General features: G+C 37.6%; 1 protein-coding gene across 1 annotated transcript in view; it reads right to left on the bottom strand.

The window, feature by feature from the left end:
* Positions 1-386: 386 nt before the first annotated feature.
* Positions 387-22783, bottom strand: part of SRFR1 (Tetratricopeptide repeat (TPR)-like superfamily protein) — a 43928-nt gene continuing 21531 nt past the window's right edge. Inside the window, exons 10-24 of the mRNA XM_089155611.1 lie at positions 20359-20429; positions 20215-20271; positions 18980-19088; positions 18776-18856; positions 15488-15574; positions 14099-14302; positions 10827-11161; positions 8538-8624; positions 8355-8454; positions 3674-3765; positions 3470-3508; positions 3278-3368; positions 1464-1561; positions 1060-1375; positions 387-930 (exon numbers count right to left, since the gene is read on the bottom strand). Coding sequence (XP_089011737.1) covers positions 1087-1375; positions 1464-1561; positions 3278-3368; positions 3470-3508; positions 3674-3765; positions 8355-8454; positions 8538-8624; positions 10827-11161; positions 14099-14302; positions 15488-15574; positions 18776-18856; positions 18980-19088; positions 20215-20271; positions 20359-20429 — 1740 coding nt within the window. The 3' untranslated portion in view covers positions 387-930; positions 1060-1086. The remainder of the gene's footprint in view (positions 931-1059; positions 1376-1463; positions 1562-3277; positions 3369-3469; positions 3509-3673; positions 3766-8354; positions 8455-8537; positions 8625-10826; positions 11162-14098; positions 14303-15487; positions 15575-18775; positions 18857-18979; positions 19089-20214; positions 20272-20358; positions 20430-22783) is intronic.

Below are 22783 nucleotides of genomic sequence, written 5' to 3'. Positions count from 1 at the left end.
AATTGTGTTTATGTTTTTTCACTCATAATCTAGTTCATTAATTTGAGAGATTTGACGACTGCAGCAGGTGCTGACCATGGGCATGGTGTCTTCTCCACCCCTAAGAAGAATGCTATTGGAATGCTCTATAATCCCAATTTGATACCTTTATGGTTTGACCGTAGTATACAACACGCCCTAACCAGAATTTGGATACTCAGAGGACATATGAGAACCCCTGCTATTGCATTGGATCAGTTTTAGGATTCAAGGATTCTGGTTTAGGCTATATAAAGACCATAGCAAACCCTCATCAAAACCATCTAATTCAGCCTGCCTCAGATCACTTAAGTGTATAATTAGAAATCCACAAGATACGTGACCTAAAATTAAAATAAAATAAAAAAAAAAAAAAATTAACCCCAAAAATAAAATTTCCATCTCAATCTCAAATACATAAAGGAAAAGAAGTAGCAAAAGTTACTCTTAAAGTGATTAGTAATCTACAACGGTCCAATATCAAGGAGGCTACTTTACTCGATGATTTAATAGTAACTAATAAGTAATCAGATTCTATAATTTTATTTTTCTCATAAAACAAACCAATATTGAATGTGAAACAGGGCTTGCCTACTGGCCTAGCTTAGAATTAGGAGAGTTCTGGTATGGTGTTGGCTAAAAAAACCTAGTGTTATCAAGAAGATCCTCGGTTCTGGGGGACATCCAGACCAATTTAATGCAAGCGAATACTTCAGAAGAAAGAAGAAAAAAAATTACAGTCATAAAAAGATCACATAAATGAAACATACAAATTTGTTATACAACACAGCTACATCCTTTTTGTTTCACAAGACTGAACGACACATCCTGCTCTCAATCCCTGTTCCAAAGGTTAGGCAGCTTCATTGATCGACTTCAACATGGTTAAGCTCTTGTTTTTCCCCCAATGTTCTGCACAGTTAGATTCAAAACCAATTCTCAGAATGTACAAGCTGAACAAGGATAAGATGAACTGACTACAGTGGCTTTCTTTTCTTTTCTTTTCTTTTTTTAATTTCTTTTATACAGTGACTAACTTACATATTCATAACTTATGAACGTAACAACTCAGTCATCATAAGAGCTCAGAGCAGCAACGACTGATCCTGTTGTTGTAAATGCCGACTGTACATCTGGATACTCTTTCCAGGAAGTCTTGATTTTAAGAGATGGATACAACCAACGCTTCATTGAATCCACAAATGAGTCGGGGTCAGAGGTCAGAATGGCTTCCCAATCCACCTGCAAACCTTGTGGGATGCTCTCTGTGATCTCCATGTTGGCAGCAAGGAACAATCCAAGCAGAACCACAAAACCAACTACTGCAGATCCTCTGGACAAAGGCATGAAGTTGTACCTGCAAGGTGTTTCAATTTCCATTCAAATAAAACATTTATCAACTAATATTTCAAACAAAACCAATCTGCGTTGAAATATCATCTTACCAGTAATAAGTCATCCTCAGGATTGCATCCCGCAATTTCTCAAGCATATTGAAATCAGTTGATCCATATGCTTCTCCACAATAGGCACTGCAAATTTCCTGCAGACACAATAAAAGCATTACTACAGTGTCCTGAGATGTCACATGGAATATATCTAACTGCTATTTGTTAGGTAAAATTTGCTTCCTCTACAATCTGTAGGTATTACTGGCACAAGATCTAAATTACTAAAAAGGAACAAAATCCCAGTAGTTAATTAGTATATTAAGATTGCAGGGTCTTCAAGGTAAACAAAAATGTCAACCTAAATGAACAGAATAAATTTTTTTTTTTTTTTTTTTTTGGGGGGGGGGGGGGGAGGGAAGGGGTGGGTGGGCAAGGTTTGGCACAGTTGGGGTGACATACTAAATGAGCCAACAGTTCGGACACAGAGATGCTTCAAGCATTGCCCCACCTGTCCATCTTCTAGGACAATCAGGGAAACAAACAGAAACCAAATCTGCAATCTTCTACAGTACAGGTAAGAGGTTTATAAATTAAAATGCAAAGTAAATCCTTGCTTATGCTACTCTCTCATCATAAGCTCACCAATTGAGGCAGCACTAAAAGGAAATGTCAAACGTGGACAGAAAGGACCAGTCTACTCTTATGGATAAAGGAAAAGTCACCTCAAGGCCTTTTACAGCTGAGGATGATCCATCAAATAAAGGTAGATTAATATCTCCTCAATGACCTTTCTACTGGACAAAAGAAATGAACATAACCTCAACCATAAAAGGGCCATCCAAAGAAACCAGTTCTGTATGTCTTTAGCAGGTTCATTGGTGCAGATGTCACCTAACGGGCTTACCCCAACAAGTCTAAAATATAGGAAGAAAGTTGAAAAACATAATTTACTTTATGTGTTCAGTCAGGACTCAGAGTCTTGTTTTGAGGCAATTCCCTTCCTTATTTTACTTTTCTAGTTTTGTGTTAACTTATTAGTTAAGGATTGGGCTAGGCCAGGCCATGGCTGAGAGACCCAGGCCTGTGAAAGAGTACTCTTATCTCTTTCCCTTCTTCAATTTCTTATTTTCCTTTTAACTTTATTGTTCCAAAGTTTCCTGCAAATCTGAGAACTGATCAAAGAAACAAATTTACTGTCGATGATCTGCAGTTTGGTATCCTCTTGTGGACTGGCTATCACTTGTGACTGGGTCTAAATCACTCACAATCACAACCCAAAGTTTCTTGACTACTCAAATGCCAGAGAAGAGCCCAGGATTTCCCAATGGACCGTAGAAGTTGTCAGAGTATTCCCCCCCCCCCAAGTGGGCAGGTCTTTTTTAATCTCTGCTTTATCTTTTTTATGTCTTTGCGGTTCAACCTGTGGAATTTCCCGTTGGATCTGATTAATGTTACTGATTTTAGATTTCTACATTCTTCCCATCCAAAGAAAGAAAGAAAAAGAAAAAGAAAAAACATAGAAAACTAATCAATTGCATAAAATGGGTCCAATGGGAAATCCTAATCTCCGTCTTATGCTGTTGGGAAGCATGCCAGTTAAATAATAAAATATCAATGTCACTTTTTCAGGAAGAACTAACTGTGGAATTTTATTAGTTTGGTCTTTAATTTCTCTGTCACCCTAAACCTGTTGCTAACATGAAAGCTCATACATGTTAAATTCTTGTTCGAATTATAATAATGAAAATCGTGATCAAAGTTCTAATTAGACTAGCATGAAGTTAGCCAGTACAATGGTGCAAGTATAGATCCAAAGTACCAACAAGATGCCATAACCATTACTTAAGTTTTGAGTTGTAGTCACATACTTCCCATGCTGAAGCCATCTCTGCACCATAATCATCCCATCTAGAAGGAGTGCAAGGTGTTCTAATTGCAAAATCAAATCCTAGTTCATTCCTGTGAAAGAAAAAAGAAACAGAAAGGTGTTTCTATGAAGTTTTGTGGCATAAATGGAATGACAATGATTACTGAACAACAGATAACAACTAGGACAGTACATTTTCTGTAGGGTGATCCTCGTCCCTTCAAGAAGCTTCCTGTGGTGCATAGCCATAAAAATTATTATGACACCAAGAAATATCAGCTCTATTAGGCATACTATACTACGTAATTCTGCTCGAGAACAGTGCAGACTTCCTAAATAACAGTTTGCTTAATAAAGAAAGCAACAAAATACAATTTAAACTCAAGAAAGATCATACCCCTCAACTGCTGTGCTTTCACACCGAGTAGCTATCCAGAAGTCCTCACCAATAACATCATAAAGATCAGAACAGGATTCGGCCTGCATTATCTGTATTTGGCACGTGCTAAGTTAAGAACTAAGCAGTAAGCTGATTCCAAATTAGCCACAAACTACTAACAAGAGGGAAAAAAATGTGATCTGTTAACATTGTGTTGCGTTGCATCAGAAGATTAGACTTTGCATAATATTAAAGTGTATGTGCTCTAAAGTTTATTTCTGGAAAGGTGGTTGCAAGGGCAATGGCTGTTGGCATTGCCACCAACAGATCTAGTTGCCACCACCACCAGTGCTGCAGCTTCTTCTTCCACTGCTGTGGACAAATGACAGCATTAACTGTTTTTGCTACCATTGTGGGGGAGGGCAGCTGTTACTGCTTGTTTTCCCATTTTCCCTATTTCCTCCTCCTCCCCTTCTCCCCATTTTACCCTTTTTACCCTGTATCCTGTAGGATACATTGAACAACATGGTAATGGGTCACCTACAAGGGCAAGAATCACCTAAGCAATGATTTGATTACTATGAATTATATCATCTGAAACATAGCACAAAGGTGTAACGATGTATAGCTATTTATTTGAACATTATACCTGGTGAGCCAAACAGACTTTTCTTTATTTGTCCTAGCACCACATAATGTGTATATTTGCCCTTATCACAGTATAAATGCCAAAACTTTCAGCAAAAATCTATCTATTTTCTAGTCTCAAAATTGTGGAAAGGTAAAACATGTGCGATTCTTCAAGTTTCATGAATCGTAAGTAACATGTGGGCATCAAACTATCAAATGTCAACCATGATCATAAAGTAATGCAGTTCTATGGGGTTTTGATAGGAATTAGGGTTTCTAGGGTTTTGGGAGGGGATATGGGGTTCCTTTGTGATATGGGTTTTGGGTTTTGGGGCTGAAACTTGGAGGGGAAGTAGGCAATAATGTAGGGAATGATCCCCCAAGTTCGATGGGGGTTTGGATGGCTAAAAGGTCCTTGTTTTTAGGGTCTTGGGAAGTATGAAAATTCAAGAAAATACCTATATCTTGAAATCGGACAATCAAAATGAGGTCAAATTTGGGATCCATGGTCACTAGGGTTGGGGGGATGAGGTTCCTAAAGTTTGGGACAGATCTAAATGTTAGATTGGTGTAGATCTAACATTGAAATTTGGGTCTCTAGAAAAGTCTGAAAATTGAAGAAAATTTAACAAAATAAAAAAGAATGGTGCAATGGATGCAGGAAGAAGAGGGAAGGCTAGGGATGGGGTTGGTAATGCAGTACTTACTTGAGGGGAAGGGAATGAGAAGATCTCCAGCAAACTCAGTCTCAGAAACCTGCCGCAGGCTACCCTCCAAGGGAGCCCATGAGTCAGCTGCTCTTCCTTCAATTTGTAATTTTATTCAATAATTCAATAGGCTTTGTTACAACCCATAGTGGCTTATTTATAGCCTACATGAAGGAAAACATAACTTCCAAAAAGAAAACAAACTAGGACTCTAACTTGCCGACCAATTCTAAATAAGACTCTTACTTGACTAAAGACTAACTCAAACAAGGATTCTATCATATCTCGCACTAGAAGGATCCAATTTGGAATCTATGAGTAGATATGGAATCCTAACAAGAAGCAGACTGAAACTAGGGGACTCCTTCACAAATTAGGCATCCAATACTAACAACAACTCTTTAATAACTTGCCAAACAATGACTCAAATTCAAAAGTAAAAATAGATCTAGGGTCCCACTAACATGCAGGACCCGATGACACCTTAGCCCATAGATGTCAAAGCATCCGCTTAGGCGGCAAAGCAATTTTTCAACCGCTTTTTTTTAACCTCTTGTTGACGACCAATCTGCAAAGGAACTCCAAGGCCCAAAGTGACATAGAACCTATTTTTTGCTCTAGGGGCGCTGCTGCCCCCACACCCCTGCCGGGGCGGCCTCCCCGGACCCCCGCCCGTCAACAACATAATGTGAAGCATAGCCCATACTCAACGTCAATAATCAATGAATCAGTAAATGCCTAGGAAAACGCTTTGACAACCATGGTTTGATGAGATGAACTTATGTTTGTGTTCTTTTTTTAATAATTTTTCATAATTATGCTTCTTGAATGCTTGTTTTTTGGATGAATGTGACTATTGAATATTTGTTTAGCTTATTATAGAAAGTAGTTGTATTGAAAAGTAGTTATAATGAAACTTTTTGACCCAACCGCTTTGGTCGCTTTATTGCCGCCTAGACGCCGCTTTGTCGCCGAATTGCCTAGGCGGAGCCCCAATCGCTTTGGTAGCCTTGCTGCTTTAACAACTATGCCCTAGCCTTGGACTCGACAAAATTTACCAACATGATCAAAACACCCTTGGTATGATTAGGGGCCATAGGCTTTGGAGAAGTAACCCTAGGCCCTATGCTGCCTCTATAAATGAATTGCATCACCCAACCCTTCCCCCTCCCTCCAACTTGCTTGTGGCACCCTCCCCTATCCCCAAACCCTAATCCATCCATTTTCAACCCCCACGCAAACCTTCCCCCTTCTATCTAGAACCTTAATGACAGCAACCCCTCCCCTCATATCCCGTTCATTCACCAGCCCCCATCTCTCATTCTCTTCTTCTTCTTCTCCTTCTCTCTATACTTGTGGCAGCCTAGAAACCTGGGATTCCTTGAAACCCTAAACCCTAGTAGATTTAAATTTCCATTCATAACCCTTCATCCCAATCACATTCTGTTTTAGGATTATTGTCCCTTTCCCCTACACTACACTCAACCCTAACCCTAACCCTACCCTACCTTACCCTACCCTAGAAACCCTTGAAAATCATTGAACCCTAATTTTGCAAGACCTAGGCATTGAGGATTAAATCTGGAATTTCAAATCTGTTAAAACAGATTTAATTCTATGAATTTCCCATCTATTCCCAGCCTGGCTGAATCCTAAATAGCCTTCTCACTTAGCCCTAGACTCTCCGTAACCCTTGCTCCAAGGTTTGGAAGTCAAAACCCTTAACCGCAGGACATAGTTGATCATATACAGCTGCTTTCCATTAAAATTTGATTGAAATCAGACCAAGAACAGAAAAGTTAAACCCTAATTTACAGCTAGTTCTTTGCAAGAGGATCCTAATGACTGGCCTCTAACCTGGGGTTACATCAATATTTAAAATCCTAACCTTGGATTGAAAATAGATCCACACCCCACTAACACTTGGTACCAACCAGCAAGTCCAATTCTGATTGGGAAACCTGAATTCCCCAAGTTGAAATCTTAACCCAAGTTCTTTCCTGATCAAGTGGTTCTATGACAGATACTGATTTACTAGTCCTTAGTTGATCCTTATCAATCGTGAAAAATAAAGCAAAACAGAGGTGAAAAGAAAGAGGAAGAAGAGACAACAAGCTGCAAATCAAGGAAGACTTCATGTTGACAAGCAAAGCCTCCATAAACTTCATTTAATAGAGATAGGTGGGGTAGGGAGCAAGTCTGACCCAACAAGGAAACTACACCCACAAAATAAACCCAACTTGAGCTCTCTCAGGATTGGCGCTAATGCCAAGGTGCCTCTTGTCGCTTTTTACCTTTATGCTAACATCAATTTAAGGCTAGATGATAAACTCAGGTGAAAGAATAATAAGCAGAGGAATATCTTGGTATGACTGTATGAGGTCCCAAACTGATTAATAGGTTATGAAGCATCTATAATTAGCAATTTATCCAATAATAAGAATCTTGGAACCCAAGTTTTGATGGTTAACATTCAATAAATTAAGAAAATTATAAAGCAGCTAAAATAGGCAATCATTTACTTATGGTATTTACGTGCTTATCAGAATAGATAATAAATCCCTTCCTTGTTCTGCCTTGTAACATTTTGTCTCTATTTAACAGTCAAACCACTTCAAAAGAATTTCAAACATAAATCAATAATTTGAACAGAGAAGATTATTGCTATTATTCTTAAGTTCTTCAAGGTAGATCTCTGACATTATTATAAATATGAAATCCTCCATTCATGGTCCTTATAACATGAGAAGTATGTCATTATAATGGACATCATTGACCCTATAAGTTCCCAAGTTGAAGAGGTCATTCTTAGATCAGTCTCAACATTGGCGCACACAGAAATAAAATTTAACCTTCAAAAAAATGCTACTAGCAAAAGTAAATCAACATAAACCTTATTATCATGATAAATACATAAAAGTTACAGTTCCTGAGACGAAAACAATAAATCAATGGAGAAAAAAGGTAACTTCCCATTTTTATTGTAACTATTGTTGTGCATGGATATTGTTTGCTTGAGCTTTTAGGATAAGCAGTTGTAACATGGTACCAGAGCCAGGAGATTTGATGTCAACTCTTAGTAAGTGCAACGGGTTTGTGTAAACAGAGCTACTGCCATCTTCAGAGCTAAGCATATGAGAGTTTTTTTTTTTTTTTTTTTTTTTTTTGGGGGGGGGGGTTGGAGGTTGGTGTGAGGGTGTTCACATGCGGAGACGTTTTAATACATTGTTGTAGCCCTTACCTAACAGATTGAGCTTTAGAACACATGGTTGTAATGGTAACATTCATTTCCCCCCGCCCCCAGGAGAAGAAGAAAAAACAAAGAAGTTCACATATAAGAATAGAGATTCACTAGAACTCACCTTTTCTAACTTCCCATCTTTGGACAGATTGATAAGTTCATCATTCTTGTTGTTCACATACTTGTTTACCTTCATGACAGTTTTTGCAACATCCATCGTTCTGCAGCCATTGACAAATAATAAAAGATCTTCCCACAAGACTATTAGCAATTGTTATAAGCTGAAGTAAGGAAAGGTTTATACCTATGAAAATTTGGAAAATAACGGACGACTTTTGCTTGTCCCAGAACCATTGGAGTGTGAGAACCAAATCCAGAATCGAACTCTTCACTGGTTTGCAGAAAGAAATACAACAACAATATAGAAAGTTAAAATTCCCAAGAAGTGACACATCAAGAGTTGCAAATTTCATATTCTTAAAGATAGTGAGGGAGAAAAGGTACAATTTTGAAACTCAAAATGCAATGCAGCACCTTTTAAAATGGGGCCATTTGGACACAGATTTTTAATATCAGAAAAACTGAGCATGAAGATCGATGAGCACATATATTTGTGAAATCTTAGGGCACAAAACATACGTTTTATACACTTAGAATAAAGCTACCTTTGGTTTTATTTATTATTATTATTTTTTTTTGGTTGTTGTTGTTGTTGTTGTTAATTGCAGGTTTTGGGATATTTTTGGATCTTAGAGAATATTGTGGACTATTGGATGCGATATCTGCAAATCTACAAATAAAGTGGTACAATTACTTTTATTATTTGTGAAGAGGTTAAGTGGGGGGGGTCATGACACATTAAGGTTACACAGCTGTTTTGGCACCTGGGATGTAATTATTCTTTTTGGGCTGAAAAAGAATAATGGGCTGAAAGTGGACCAAAAATGCAAGCCTAGTCCAGATCAAATCTTTTTAAGGGTATTTCTGACATTAAGAAGTTATTCATGATCAAGTGCTTAGATTCATCTATGATTGTACTATTGAAAAAGAGAGAAGATGCCAAGTGCTTAGATTCTCTTGTATGAATTGCCTCCTTCCAATTCAATCCACATTATCTCAAAGGTTTTGTAAGTCTTTATTTTTATTTTTTTTTAATTCTATTTGATTTGCTCACGAATTCTCAGATATTTTCTCCCTTTCCACATTCCAATTTTTCCTTATTACTTTTTTCCTAAGTCCTACGACTCCATAAATCTTATTCTTTTCTTCTCTCTCCAATTCCCCCCCCCCAATCCTCCCACGGTATTCCAATTCCAATCATTTTTTTTATTTGTTCTCTCTCCTTTCACTTTCTCTCACTCCCCCCTTTCCCTCCTCTTCATGTGTACTCCTTTTATACTTTTTTCCTCCTCTTTGCAATGTTCCCGTGTCTTCTTCTTATTATTATTTTCTTTTCTTTCCATATTTTCAATCTCCCTAACATCCCTCTGCCCTCTAAACCCTTCCCCTCTCTCCTTTTAAACTAACACTTCCCTTCAGTTCTTTAATGTCTTCTCTTTTTCTAATGCTTTTGGCTTTTAGTTATTTAGGCATAATGTTTAGGACTTAATATGAATGTAACTTTTTTTTTATGCAATTAGCTTCTTCATAATTGTTTCTTTTCCATTCAAGCAAAGTGTGATCCTTAGATTTTATCAATGCAAGTTCGACATTTCCTTCAAGAGCAAGATTTTTTTTTAATGATTTGTCTTTCTCCAGGTCCAGAAATTTTAGATTTGGTTTTCTCCAAATCTGGTCGTTAGGGTTGGTAAAGTTTCAAATTGACCAAGAGTTTGCTATTCAAGACTGAGGTCTCAAGTATTTAGCCTTCATCCATCGTCTTCTCTTTGCCCTCTAATTCGCGCTCCTGACTACCCATCATTCTTAATTTAGGATTTTTACTTTAAGCTATAATAGTATTGCTTCAGTTTCCCCAAGGATCCTTAATTAGATATGCCTACAGTTATGCCTCTCTCTATTAAAGATTCAATTTATTTACTGCTTTTTTAATTGTTAATTTCTGCCTATTTATTTTATTGTTTCCCTTTCTCCAATGGATCTTAATTAGAGATGCATGCACCCATGCCTCTCTCTAATTATAGATCCATTGTATTTATTATTGCTTTTACTTATCTTTGCATTTATTTCATTCTTAGATGATGAATGTTTAATTTTTTCGTTTATTTTTCTTCCAAATTTCAATATCATTAGATGCATGATTAGAACCGTTATCAATTTATCTTCGTTAGATGTACATGTTAAGGCCGTTAGTTTAGTCTAATTAATCACAATCCGTCTCAATTCCACAACAAAGAGAACTGGGAAGAAAGCTTAACAACTGTGGCATTCTCATAACATGTAGGTACAATTTTACAAACATCATATCCTTTGGAGAAACAAAATCTAATTAACAAAATATGGTATGGTTCTAATGGAGAGGCATTTGATGAAATTTAAGGCCAACAAAACATTAAGAAGAAAGCTGTCTAAATTCCCAAACCCAAAAAATCTGCAAGACCTAGTCACAACATAATGACAGTACACCAGAAAATACCTTAGCTTGTTAACCCACACCACTGGATCACAAGGTTCTGATATCTGTCTCCATTTAACAGCCAACGTATAAATATCTTGCCATGACATCATAGAACGGCTCGAACCTCTGTCCTCATTTATACCATATGAAGTTGAAGTTTCTGATGAACTGCTGGTACTACAGCCAACACCCCCTCTGTTCTGGCTCAGCAAATAGGCCTTTTCCTTTTTCCTAACTGGCTTGCCAATTTTTGCTGCCCTTTTACTTAAGTGTTTCCATTCTGCTTGCAGAGAACGCCAAGCCTTTGAGACCTTCTGTGCAATTTCAATAGCAGCTAATCCTGCCATACGATGCTGGAAACATTCCAAACCATAAATGTTAAAGATACAGACAGAAGCAAATACAAGATTTGTTGAAACATCATGATTGGAAACATGAATAAAGAATATCATGAGCAAATTGTTGATCAAACTAGTTGCAGTAGAGTGGACAGAAGAAACACATAAATGGAAAGCTAACCCCGACCCAACCCCCCCACCCCCTCGTGCAAAAAAAAAATCTATAGTTCAATTAGAGAACCATAGCAGGGCAATGGCTTTCCTCTGATTGCACAATGGCATGCACCTGTCAAGAGTAGGGAATGGAGCATGGTGCAAGATATGAACCCAAATTTGATCCAACACAATACAAAATCGAACAAGGGAGTCAAATACAAAAAAAAATCACATTGTTTTGAAGGCTCACCACAGAAAGTAGTGAAACGCCCACAAAAGTCCCAACTGTTGCCACATGCTATGCAGCTAAGAGTAACATGGGGAAAGGATAACTCATGTTGCTTTGTAGCAAGTATTATCTAAAGAAGTTCATAATAGCATTGGGCAGCATTGCCAGCAATAAAAGTAATTGGCTGTCTATTTGCGATCGGGTTGGTAAGCTCATGTTTAGTGCCGTTGTCCATCATCTTTGGTGGGAGCGTAATCTCCGTAGATAGACTTCCAAATCTCGTTCGAAAGATATGATTTGGAATGCCATCTATTTTGATGTTTCTTCTAGACTTGTTGCTACTCCCCATCCCCTGATTCATGATACCCCAAGGAACTAGCTTATTATTGTCTACTGGGGCCTTAGCCTTTCTTTCCGGTCTTCTTCCTAAAGACCGTTCTTGTTTGTTCCGTTCTTGTTAATATATTATTTATTCATCCAAAAAAAAAAAAATTGGCTGTCTTCCAAACTTCAGGTAGTGGTATAATGCAAACCCAGTTTTAGGGTTAGGGTTTTTGAGAATTTTCCCTAAAACTAAGGACTGTTCAGGATTTTCCAGCAATGAGAATGGATATTCTAGGATATATAGGGTGGCTAAAAGCAATTAAACCCTGCTGTAATGATAAATTCAGACCTGAGTTCTAATAGGAGGGCTTGAAAACTACATGTTGGAAGCTGCTGTAATGGTATAATGGCTGCTAGAACTTGAGTATAGTTACTGATTGTAGATGATGAATACTTCAAAATCCGCAGTGGCCCTCCCCAAGAGAACCACGACCCAATACTTTAATTTTATTCACTAAGACTTGAAGAATTACAAAGAAACAATAGGCTATTCATAGCCTACTAAAAGAAATAGACTGTAAGTGAGATTCCTTTATGAATTAGGATCCCACCACACAATCTTAAGCCTTGAGATAGAATCTAAGTATCTAAAAGATACATGCTGAAAATAAAATATTAGATAACTTAAAACCCTAAGGAAGTTCACTTGAAAAAGAACTCCTAAGACACTCAACTACTAACTACTAACTCAACAACTAATAGAGACAAATTCTAATAAAAAACAAACTCCTGAGAGATAAGAACCCTTCTTGTAAAAGAGTCCTATCGTATCCAGAACTTTAACGATTGGAAACTAACTCAAGAAGTAAAACCAAATTGGACCATAGGACTAAATCTGGAATAATTCCAGCAATAATAGGGGGCTGAAAATGCCCTAAATACCCCTCCTAGAGGGTTCAGCCAGCCTATAGAGGTTTCTTGGAGCCACCTAGGGGGCTCTACTTAGGGTTTTGGCCAGGGGGTCAAAGTTGTGGTCATATCATGGTATCAAGAAAGGCACCAGCAATTTCAAGATCCATGAAGGTGATAAGGTCACAAGAAAGCTGGATGTGATCCATTTATCTCAACTCCTTGATCAGAACCAGATTCAGTAGGCAAAACAGAAGTGCCTGTGATATAACTCAAAAGATCATAGGAACCAACAGCAACGAAACAAGATCACAATCTCGTCATAGCCCTTGGTGGGGGATAACTCACCACAAAGGCTGAAAAGAGAAAGGCAACACTGTGTGGAGACACCCCTAGAAAAATGCAGCGTTAGTGGTGGTTTAGAGGCAATGGCAGTGGTGGCTCACAAAGGGAACAATTGTGATGGTTGGCGAAGCAAACAATGGTGGTGATTGAAAATCCTAGGTTTTTTTACATCAGTTCAACACAATGAACAGTAAACAGTGATGAATGGATTACGGACTCAAATCATCCCAACGAGGAACTGGCTCTATTACCAAGTGAATTTTTTGAACAATGGTTTGTAATTTGTAACTTTATGATCACAATTTCTCTCTATCTATAACGGTATGAGCAACATTCTAGAATACTTCCAAGCATGGTACTGAATTTCGCAAAAATTATGTTTTCTCAAGCCTACCAAAACGAATCATCGTCTGAAGTAACATTGAGTCAGTTGACTGAATTTCATCGAACTTCGTTATTTCGGTGAAATTTCAAGGGGTTATAATTGTATATTGTAATTGAGATTTGAATACTTCTCAACATTTGTTCTTTCATTTTAATGGAAGTTCCAATATTTTCTTATTTATCTATGCTTAGATTTGTGAAAATACATGATCTAGCTTTGCCCGCATACAGCCAGGCACGTACTGATTAAGAAGATCAGCTTGTGTAGGTTTTAGTCAAAAATAACATCGCCGCTGAGTTTCTTGGCCTTCAATTAGGCCGCAGACAAATATCCAGGTGAAAAAACCACCTAAAAACCCACCAAAATTATCATTTGGAACATGGTACAATAGTGCACCATGTATTGCCAAAATTTCAGTAACTCGAAAAGAAATTTCAAACCTTGCTTACAAGGACCAAATTAGCATCATGACACAAATACCCTTGAACCCATATTTCAAGTTTTCAACATCTAACAAGTGGAGTTTTCCTCATTTCTTCAGACAACACAACAACAGACTCAACAAAAAAATACTACTTTTGGAATAACTCATGAATGAAATCACCTGACGCCTGTTAGGTAAGAAGCCCGGACAATCATATTGAATCTTCTTTCCAATAGAGTCTGCAGCTTGTAGGAGAGTTTTTTGCTTAGTCACAACAAAATCCTTCTTTCTAAGCCTACCCTTTTTCAAAGATTCTCGCAGAGGAGGTTGCCTAAAAACCTTTTCACACACATATTTTGGGTGCTGCCTCTTGCACCAGTACTCCTGAAGAAAGCAAGTGAATAAACAAGCAGTTAAGCGTCAACAAGGTCATGATAAAAAGTAATTCAACATAGAGTAACATGAGACATCTTTACAAAAATGACGTGGTCTCACTTACCCCCCCCCCGAAAAAGAAAAAAAAAAAAGAAAAAATGTAAGAATACTATCTAAGACTTCAACTTTGCAACTAAATTTTTTTTATGCCAAGTGGTCACTGATTCGTGTCTGGAAACACTTTCTACAAAAGCAGGGCTAAGACTGTGTACATTATGACCCTTCCCAGACATGGCAGTGCCCACAGCCTCATTCACTGGTACACCCTTTTCCTGTCTATAGGACATTGAAGCGATTGATTAAAGAATTGACCACTGCAAAAATATTCACAGCCAACCAAAGGGCTCAAGTTATTATGGCTGACTAACCCAACACACTAGATAGGCTTTTATTTTCCCTATCAAGCATAAATAGCTTTTATTGAGTAGAGGTAAGTCAGGTAATGGTGGCCAAAATACAAGCAACTGAATGAGTTGCCATGTCAACGGTGTAAGAATTTTACAAAAATTTCCACCAAATTTTAATAACTAAGTGTTAAATGCGTTTCATTTTGGGGGTTAATTTCTCTTGGCAAGTTAAGTGTAACAGTTAAAGATGTGTAAGTTTTCTATATGATATTTAGGGAACTTCTACATTCCACAAGAATGAGCACCTTTAGTCAAGCCATGTTTCTTGCTTACATAAGTGCAATTTCACAATTTCTGGAGAAAGCTAATAAGCAACTTTTAGTTGAAAGTACCCAGGTTGGTATGGTTAACTTCCACATAGGGAGAAATGAACACTGACTTCTGAAGTAGATGGAGTTTTGACCCACCCCTGCACCTCAAAAGTTAATAAACAGATAATAATACAGACTCCGGAATGCATTTCGCAATTTGGCCTGAATATAGTTTCAACCATAGCTGTCAGCCTGTCACAGCGTCCAGCCATCAAGGCATCCCAGGGGGTGATAAAAACTAGGCGGTTGCGTAGAAGACTAAGGTGACACTGGATGCCTAGGCGACCATGTCCCATGACACCCATGGTTTCAACCTTCAACCAAGCAGGTAAGACAGGTTATTCAGTTTCTAAACACATTTGTCATCATTAAAGCATGAAAGGTCATCCACCCACCCATGAGTTACAGCACAATACCTTAAAAAGGGGATTAATGTCACCATCAATATCGAACCAGCAGAACTCCATATTGATCTTGGAAGCAGTGTACAGAGCCATTTCCTTCTGTAAATGAAATTTTAATTACCATCACTATCCAAAAAAGGAGTCACAGTGACAAAAGCGTCACAATGACAAATTAATGACAATTATAGCATCACCAGAGCCAAAATATGTATGTTCTGCTGCCAAACAGCACAAGAAATGTTAGATCCAAAAGCAGTAATGGAAGCAAAATGCACAAGCATAACAGTAGGCGAAGCATGTTTTAGATATAGTACTAGGTTCTCTGTGGGGACTTCCAAAAGGGTGTCTTTGGAGAGTGGGCTAGAAGTCATTGATTTGTGATATTATTGTTAGGTGTAACCTAGACAATATATGACCTACTAAGTATTAATGAGAGTCTCAATACATTGGGCCAATGCGTTATCATTTGGTTTGAGATGGCTGCACTGGTCCGTTGTGGAAGTGGACTACAATTTGGGATTATTATTAAAAAAAATTATGATGAGATCCCTCTAGCTATTCAGTCTCTTAATACTCTTTTCTCCAAAGAAAGAGGTACAAGAACGAGGTTGGAGAAGGCTTCGTCCCTCTGCAGGTTCATAAACATGGTGTAAGGTGGACTCAATATCTTTCCTGAGAGTTTTACATAGTGTTTCAGTTTCTTGTATGGGTTTTGATTAAGGCTTTGAGAAAAACCGAAAGTCGTTCTAAGTTCTAACAATTGTATCCCAGCAATCCATCAAAACCCCTCTTGCTAAATAAAACCTAATCAAAGCTCTACGAAATCAACTAATGAAACATCATGCAACCTTTGACCTTAAACTTAAAGTACGACAAAATAACCACAAACTCTCCCCTATTGTTGACTCTCCAAGAAATAGGCTGATTGTTAGTTCTTGGAGTCTCTCATCTCCCCTCCAGTCCCCGCCTTGACTGGATTTCTCCCCATCCCCCTCTTTCCTCTTTGTATATGTTCTCTTTGTTTTATTAATTTAATTTTTTAATCACCCAAAAAAAAAAAAAAAAACCACTCAGCCTTACAAGGGCATGCCTGGGCCTTCGTTAGACATGCCCATACAACCTTAAATGACTCTGTCAGAGCTTTGTCATTGATCAAGGCAACTCCCACGTCAGTTCTAATGCATTAACCCCTTACTTTGTGCTTCCTAATTTTTCCGCATATCAATATTAACATCCTCATTTCTTCCACAATTAGCATTTAAATATGTCCCTTCTTAACTGCCGAACATTCTCTCCCATGCATCATAGCTGGTTTACAATAATTTCATACAATTTCCCTTCAAGCTCTAAAGGAAAGCGTTGGTCATAAAACATTCAGGTGCACATCACTACTTCATCCATGCCCACGTAAATCCTCTGTGAAACATCATCCTCTATGTCTCCTCCTTTATTTACAATTGGCCCCGACATCTATAATAATCACTTTGTAATATCTCCCTTTCCTCAATTTCCTCCATGTCCGCATCCATCATAGTAAGACTAAATTACACATCATGCTTCTTCTTCGTTCTACTAATCTTAAAGCCTCTTATTTCCAAGGTCAACCTCCAAAACTCTAGCTCAACCTTAATTCCTACTTGAGTCTCATCCACCAGGATAGTGATCATCGGCTACAAGCCCACACCACAGGATCTCATCTCAATTGCTCTAAGTTAATTCATCCATGGTAAGCGCAAACAAATAAGGACTTAACGCAAACCCATCATGTGACCAACTTGTAATTGGGAATTCCTTACTCTGAGTCCTTGACCTCCCACAAATCTCACGCTAGTGACTACGTCCCCATACAAATCTTTCGATTCATCTAAATAATTACTCCACACCCTTCTCTTCACTAGAACAAGCATAGATTAAATCTCTAAGGTCTCAACACTATCAAATCCAGAGGTCCACCATTAGACAATAAAGTATACTAACCAACATTCCCTTATCACAAACACCCAATTATTTACACCAATTATTTTATTTTAAAAATAATTCTTTTTTGTTAATTAATTGAAAAAGGGATCAGTAAATATTCCCATCATCTTCCCAATCAGCAAAATAAGAAAATCTCTAAGTGAAACTCCAGGCCATAATTTTTGCTGCCCATTTCTTCATTCTTCAACAGTCCCACCCACCACTATCTTCCTTCCTCCTTTGTTTACAAATAATATAACCAACTTCACCGTCTTCCTTCTTTGTTTACACAAAATAAAACTAACTTCATCCAACTATTGGGTAAACCGATTTCCTTCATTATGTGAAGGGGGGAAAAATCCCTCATTCATGAGTTCAATGGGGCAACTAACTTCAGAGGTGAGAACTGTAGATTGGATTTGTTACAGCTAAATGGAAAAAATTAACATGGATGGTTCCATTCTCGTCGTTTTTAAAAGAAGATGGTTTACCATTGTTCACGACTCCACTACCAAGGATCTGAGGCATCTGCTCAAGCTTGATTATTCTTCTCTAATTCTCTTAACAAGTTAAACAGAATAGATCTAGATCAGGATCTAAGGTTAATATCATATCAGATCCAATCTTGTTGCTTATTTTTCACTGCATGCAGGATGACGCTCCGGATTTTGAGATCAAACAGAATGGTGAAGCCGAGATGCTATGTCTGTCAGACCATCTATTTATCTCTTTATCAATATTTTAAACCAACTAAACAAGTGGATGCTTAGATGGATCAATTAAAGAAGGTTCCCCTTGAGTTTGAGAAAATCCTGGGGTTTCTTCTCCAGGAATCTGTAATATGTTCTTGAATTAGTTGTTAGGGGGTTGAGTATTACAATGTGAATCTTCTACTCTGCAATTCGGGTTTGTAATCTTCATCGTCTACTTACTACCAAAAATGAAAACCTTCATCATCTGCAATTTATATATATATAGATGAGATGTAAAACAGAGAGAAAACCGTGAAGATTGAAGGAGAAAAAAGCGAAATGATGCTCGACTGCTACTGCAGCTAACCGTTGGCAGAGTTGCTTAGTGGCAAAAGTGATGGTGGTAGTATTGCACAGAGGAATTAAGGTTGCAGGTGAGGAGGTGAAAGAACACAAGGGTGTAATTGTCCTTCTACCCTATTAATAGTAGAACTGTAGAACAGTCATAAATGACTCAAACATCCAGATTTTGACCTCTCAATAATACAGCTAGGTGTTTTGTACATCCACATCTTGAGGAGCTTTAACTCTATGTAAAACCAAGTATCCAAAAAAGATAAAATAAGGAATCCTTTCACAAATCACAAACCTGATAAAATGCCAAGCATTGAAGCACAAATTTTTCCATGGAGTCTAGTTCCAAATCCAAAACAGCATCATAGTCTTTGATCTATAGCCACAGGATACAGTTTAAGTAACTAGGAATTGGTTCAGCAGTTTTTAAGGAGACAGAAAATTGTAAAGAAGTAAAGAACAAACTGAGATAGCAAAGGAAAAGGACAAAATACAATACCGCATTCCCATATTCTCCAATTGCATGGTAACAGGAAGCCCGTAGGTACAAGCATTCAATGTTTGAACTCTCAATACTCAACCCAACAGACAAATCCTTGATGGCATTCCTGAAACATTCAACTTGGCCAATTAACAGTAAGAACATTGGGCTTATGGTGAAAACCAGACAGAAAATTGATCTACCATATAAAAGAATCTATGGAGATTTCATTTGCATTTTACTGTGCCTTTTTCTTATCATTCTTCTCTTTAGAAGCAATACAAAGAATTATAAGATATTCCTTTTGTAAGACAGCTACCCTTGCCTTTAATTAAATTCCTCTTAATTACTGAAAACATTGCTGTTTCTGACATGTTTATTTTTTATGGATTATAAAATATCCATCAAGCGTTGAGATGAATGCTAACTTTTATATACATATAAGTCTTCAATTCTGAAAAAAAAATTGCAATACTTAACACAGATTTAATTTTAGAATAACTAGATAAATATTGGAATAAGTTAACTGTCTGAGAGCTTTATGGATGCTTAACATGCTCAAAAATCAGTAGATTTGCTTCACAAAAAGTAGCACTTGGGGCAGAAGATGAAGAAGGATAGACAGGACTCAGATTTTGATTTCAAGTTGGTCATGTAGATGCCAACTTGAGACACACAGACAACCTGCTTTCCATTATTGTATGGAATCATTTGAAAGTTAGAATCCAAAGCTGGAGAGTTTGACTAAATACCTACAAGTCTCTGATCCAAGGACAAATTCAAGAACTAATACTTTATTGATTAATGATTCATTAGCTTTTCTGAACATATCACTTGTATCGCTACAGAAAATGCATTAATATAAGTAACATATTTACCTGCTGCCCAAGAACCATAGAACATCATAGAGAAGAAGGAATTCATAGATGAGCACTCTTAACATGTAATCGCACAGGAATCACGTTTTTCTCTTCTGGCTCATTTCTTGGAACATCGGCATGTAATCATACAAAATAATATCCAACATTAAAGAATAACCCAAATTTTATATGTTCTCACCATGAATTACTTTGAGACAATATGCTAATGTATTCCCTGAATTTTTGTCCTCAATTCATACTTGATACGTGTTGTTGGTCAGTGCAATAGGAATGATCATAATATTTTGAATCTCTCTTGTAGCATAACATAAACTAAACCATGAAGAAAGGATCCAAGAAAAAAATTTAAAAGTAACAAAGAAAATAGATAACCTGTGCTCTCCCATCCCATGGCGTAGTAACCCACGTAAATGATACGCCTTGGCAAACCTAGGCATGTGATATGTCACGAAATCAATGAAGTAAATACAAGGGCAAATCCACATGAACAAAACTAGGCCAGTTCAGCAAAACTACCCGCCATCAATTTGTAATGCTTGTTTAAGGCACTCCAAAGCCTTCACTGGGTTCGCCATATCTTGATATAACTGCCACATTGCGCACATATCAACGTCATTACAAGAAATTGGTCCACTGTGGTTTCTAGAAATATATATCAAATCCTAAACACAGTATAATTATTCATTATTCATGTTCAAATACAAAAATACCCACATCACAAGGGATACTGAACAGATGAGTGGCTACCCAGATGTCCATAAGGTTGGTGACTCTATGACTAAACAAAACAAAATGTTTCAGATTATTGTTACTGTTAGTAGATACTGTGTAGTCCGACAGTTCTAGATTAAGGGTAGTTATTATAATGTTTTAATTGCTTCTGCTTTTCCTACTATGTCTCTAAAGCCATTATATATATTTATGAAGAGGAAGCTCCAAATTAAGTTGAAAACTCCCAAGGGTTACACAAATATATCAATTCTCACTACTGTCCTCTTTACAACAATGACAGCAACCACCATAACTTTATCCCAACTAAATGGGGTGGGCTACATGGACCCTATAAAGGTTAAGAAAATAAAAGACAACGGGGGTACAAGGAGTAAAATTACGTAAAAGACAAAATCAGAGTAGCACCTCAGGAACATCCTCTCACAAGGGGTCGGCTGCTAGGGTCATGGTCCAGATACAACTTTATCTATAGCCATACTAGGATCAAGTCCTATCGAAAGCATATCGTTTCTTAACACTTCTCCAATAGTCATCTTAGGCTTGCTCCAACCTCTTCTTTTAGCTCCATCTAATTATATGTGATCGTAAATACTCTGTCATCTATGGTCTCTGATAGACAATCATACCACCTCAACTAGCTATCATGAAGCTTGTTTTGGGTCCGTCACCCAAACTGGTTCTAATACAATCATTTTTTATTCCATTTATGTTGGTCTTACTGTATATCCTCTTTAACATCCTCACCTCTGCCACACTCATTTCATTTATATAACTCTTCCTGACTGCTCGACACTCTGTTCATGGGCCATAGCCTGTCTCACTACCATCCTATATATTTCCGTTTGAGCTTAATTTGCATGTGATTGTCATGTAAGACTCCCGATGCACCACTCCACTTCATTGATCCTATTTAATTATGTGAAAAATGTCATCCTCTATATTCCTCCCTGTTAATGTGACTGCAGTTATCTAAAGCATTCACTTCATGGTATCCCTCAACCCTCAATTTTCAACACTTCATTGCCTCTCCCAATTTAATCGAAGTTACACATCATATATTCTGCATAATTTGTGAGGTATCGCTCTTGTCAAATGGAAAGAGGAGACTAGCAGCAATACAAGGCAGTTCTATATCTTGATCAAAATCTCAATTGAGTTGACATCCCAATTGGAACAAGATTACGGCCCCAACTCAAACCAGCCCATGTTATAACTCATTTGGGTCAAGATATCTCAACTTTATCTCACCAAGAGGAAGCCCTTTTCCCCATTTTGAGTTTCTGCTGCTGCTGGATTTGCTTTAAAATCCTGCATTCCTTCGCTGGATATTTGCTGTGACAACATACTCCAGCTAAATCTCATCATTTCTGCACCCTCTATACTTCACACCATCCATTTCCAAGCTAATCTACACATAGATAACACTTATGCTTAGTACTTAGCACATTGTATCTTGAGTCTCGACTCTCAAGTTCTTTGCCATTTGGATTATCATGTGAACTTTGTAATTTGAAGATGATCATCAGTAATGTATTAGACTTATCTGAAACAGGAGCATCAACATAAGAGTATATAATTTATTTACATGTACAAGTACAGCAGGCCATTTTAGGGTTTTACTTCAGTGTAGCAGGTTTTCAACTTGGGGTCCAAAGTGGAATTAACATTTACACTACTTCATAAATCTGAGGTTAGAATTGTGTTCAAAATAGCTGAAGTAAAATGGACAGCAAATTCCAATCCCAAAATACCCCTAATTCCCCTCAAATTGGAGGCTCGACTTGTAAAAAAGAGAAAATTACGTGTGGGTCCTCCTAGTCAAGGGTAAATTACATGTTGGGTCCTCTTAGTGGGAAACCTCACATCTAGGTATAGGGGCCTCTTACACCGTAATTGTTCATTGAATTCAAATGTTAAGAGTAAAAGGACCAAAATAAACCCCCCCCCAAAAACAGTTAATATATATAATTTTGGGCCTCCATACCCTGTTCTTAAAAACCATATAGGTGGGTGAAGGGAACCCTTCACCCTGCCAGAAATCACCCACCACCCATGGGGAAAGAAATACCTTAAACCCCTTCAACTTGCTGGAAATCATGAAAGTATGGTGGCGGTCTTTTTTCTTTTTAAAAGAAACTGAATCTGTCCAAAAAAGGTTTTGTTTTTGGAAACCGTATTTGTATCAGCAAATGCAATCTCTAGTTTTGCA

This window comes from Hakea prostrata, chromosome 5 (genome assembly GCF_041222555.1).
Source record: "Hakea prostrata isolate BN-2017 chromosome 5, UWA_Hpros_2, whole genome shotgun sequence".
Lineage (NCBI taxonomy): Eukaryota > Viridiplantae > Streptophyta > Magnoliopsida > Proteales > Proteaceae > Hakea > Hakea prostrata.
The sequence above is the reverse complement of the archived record's forward strand: the minus strand, read 5'-3'. Positions and strand labels throughout refer to the sequence as shown.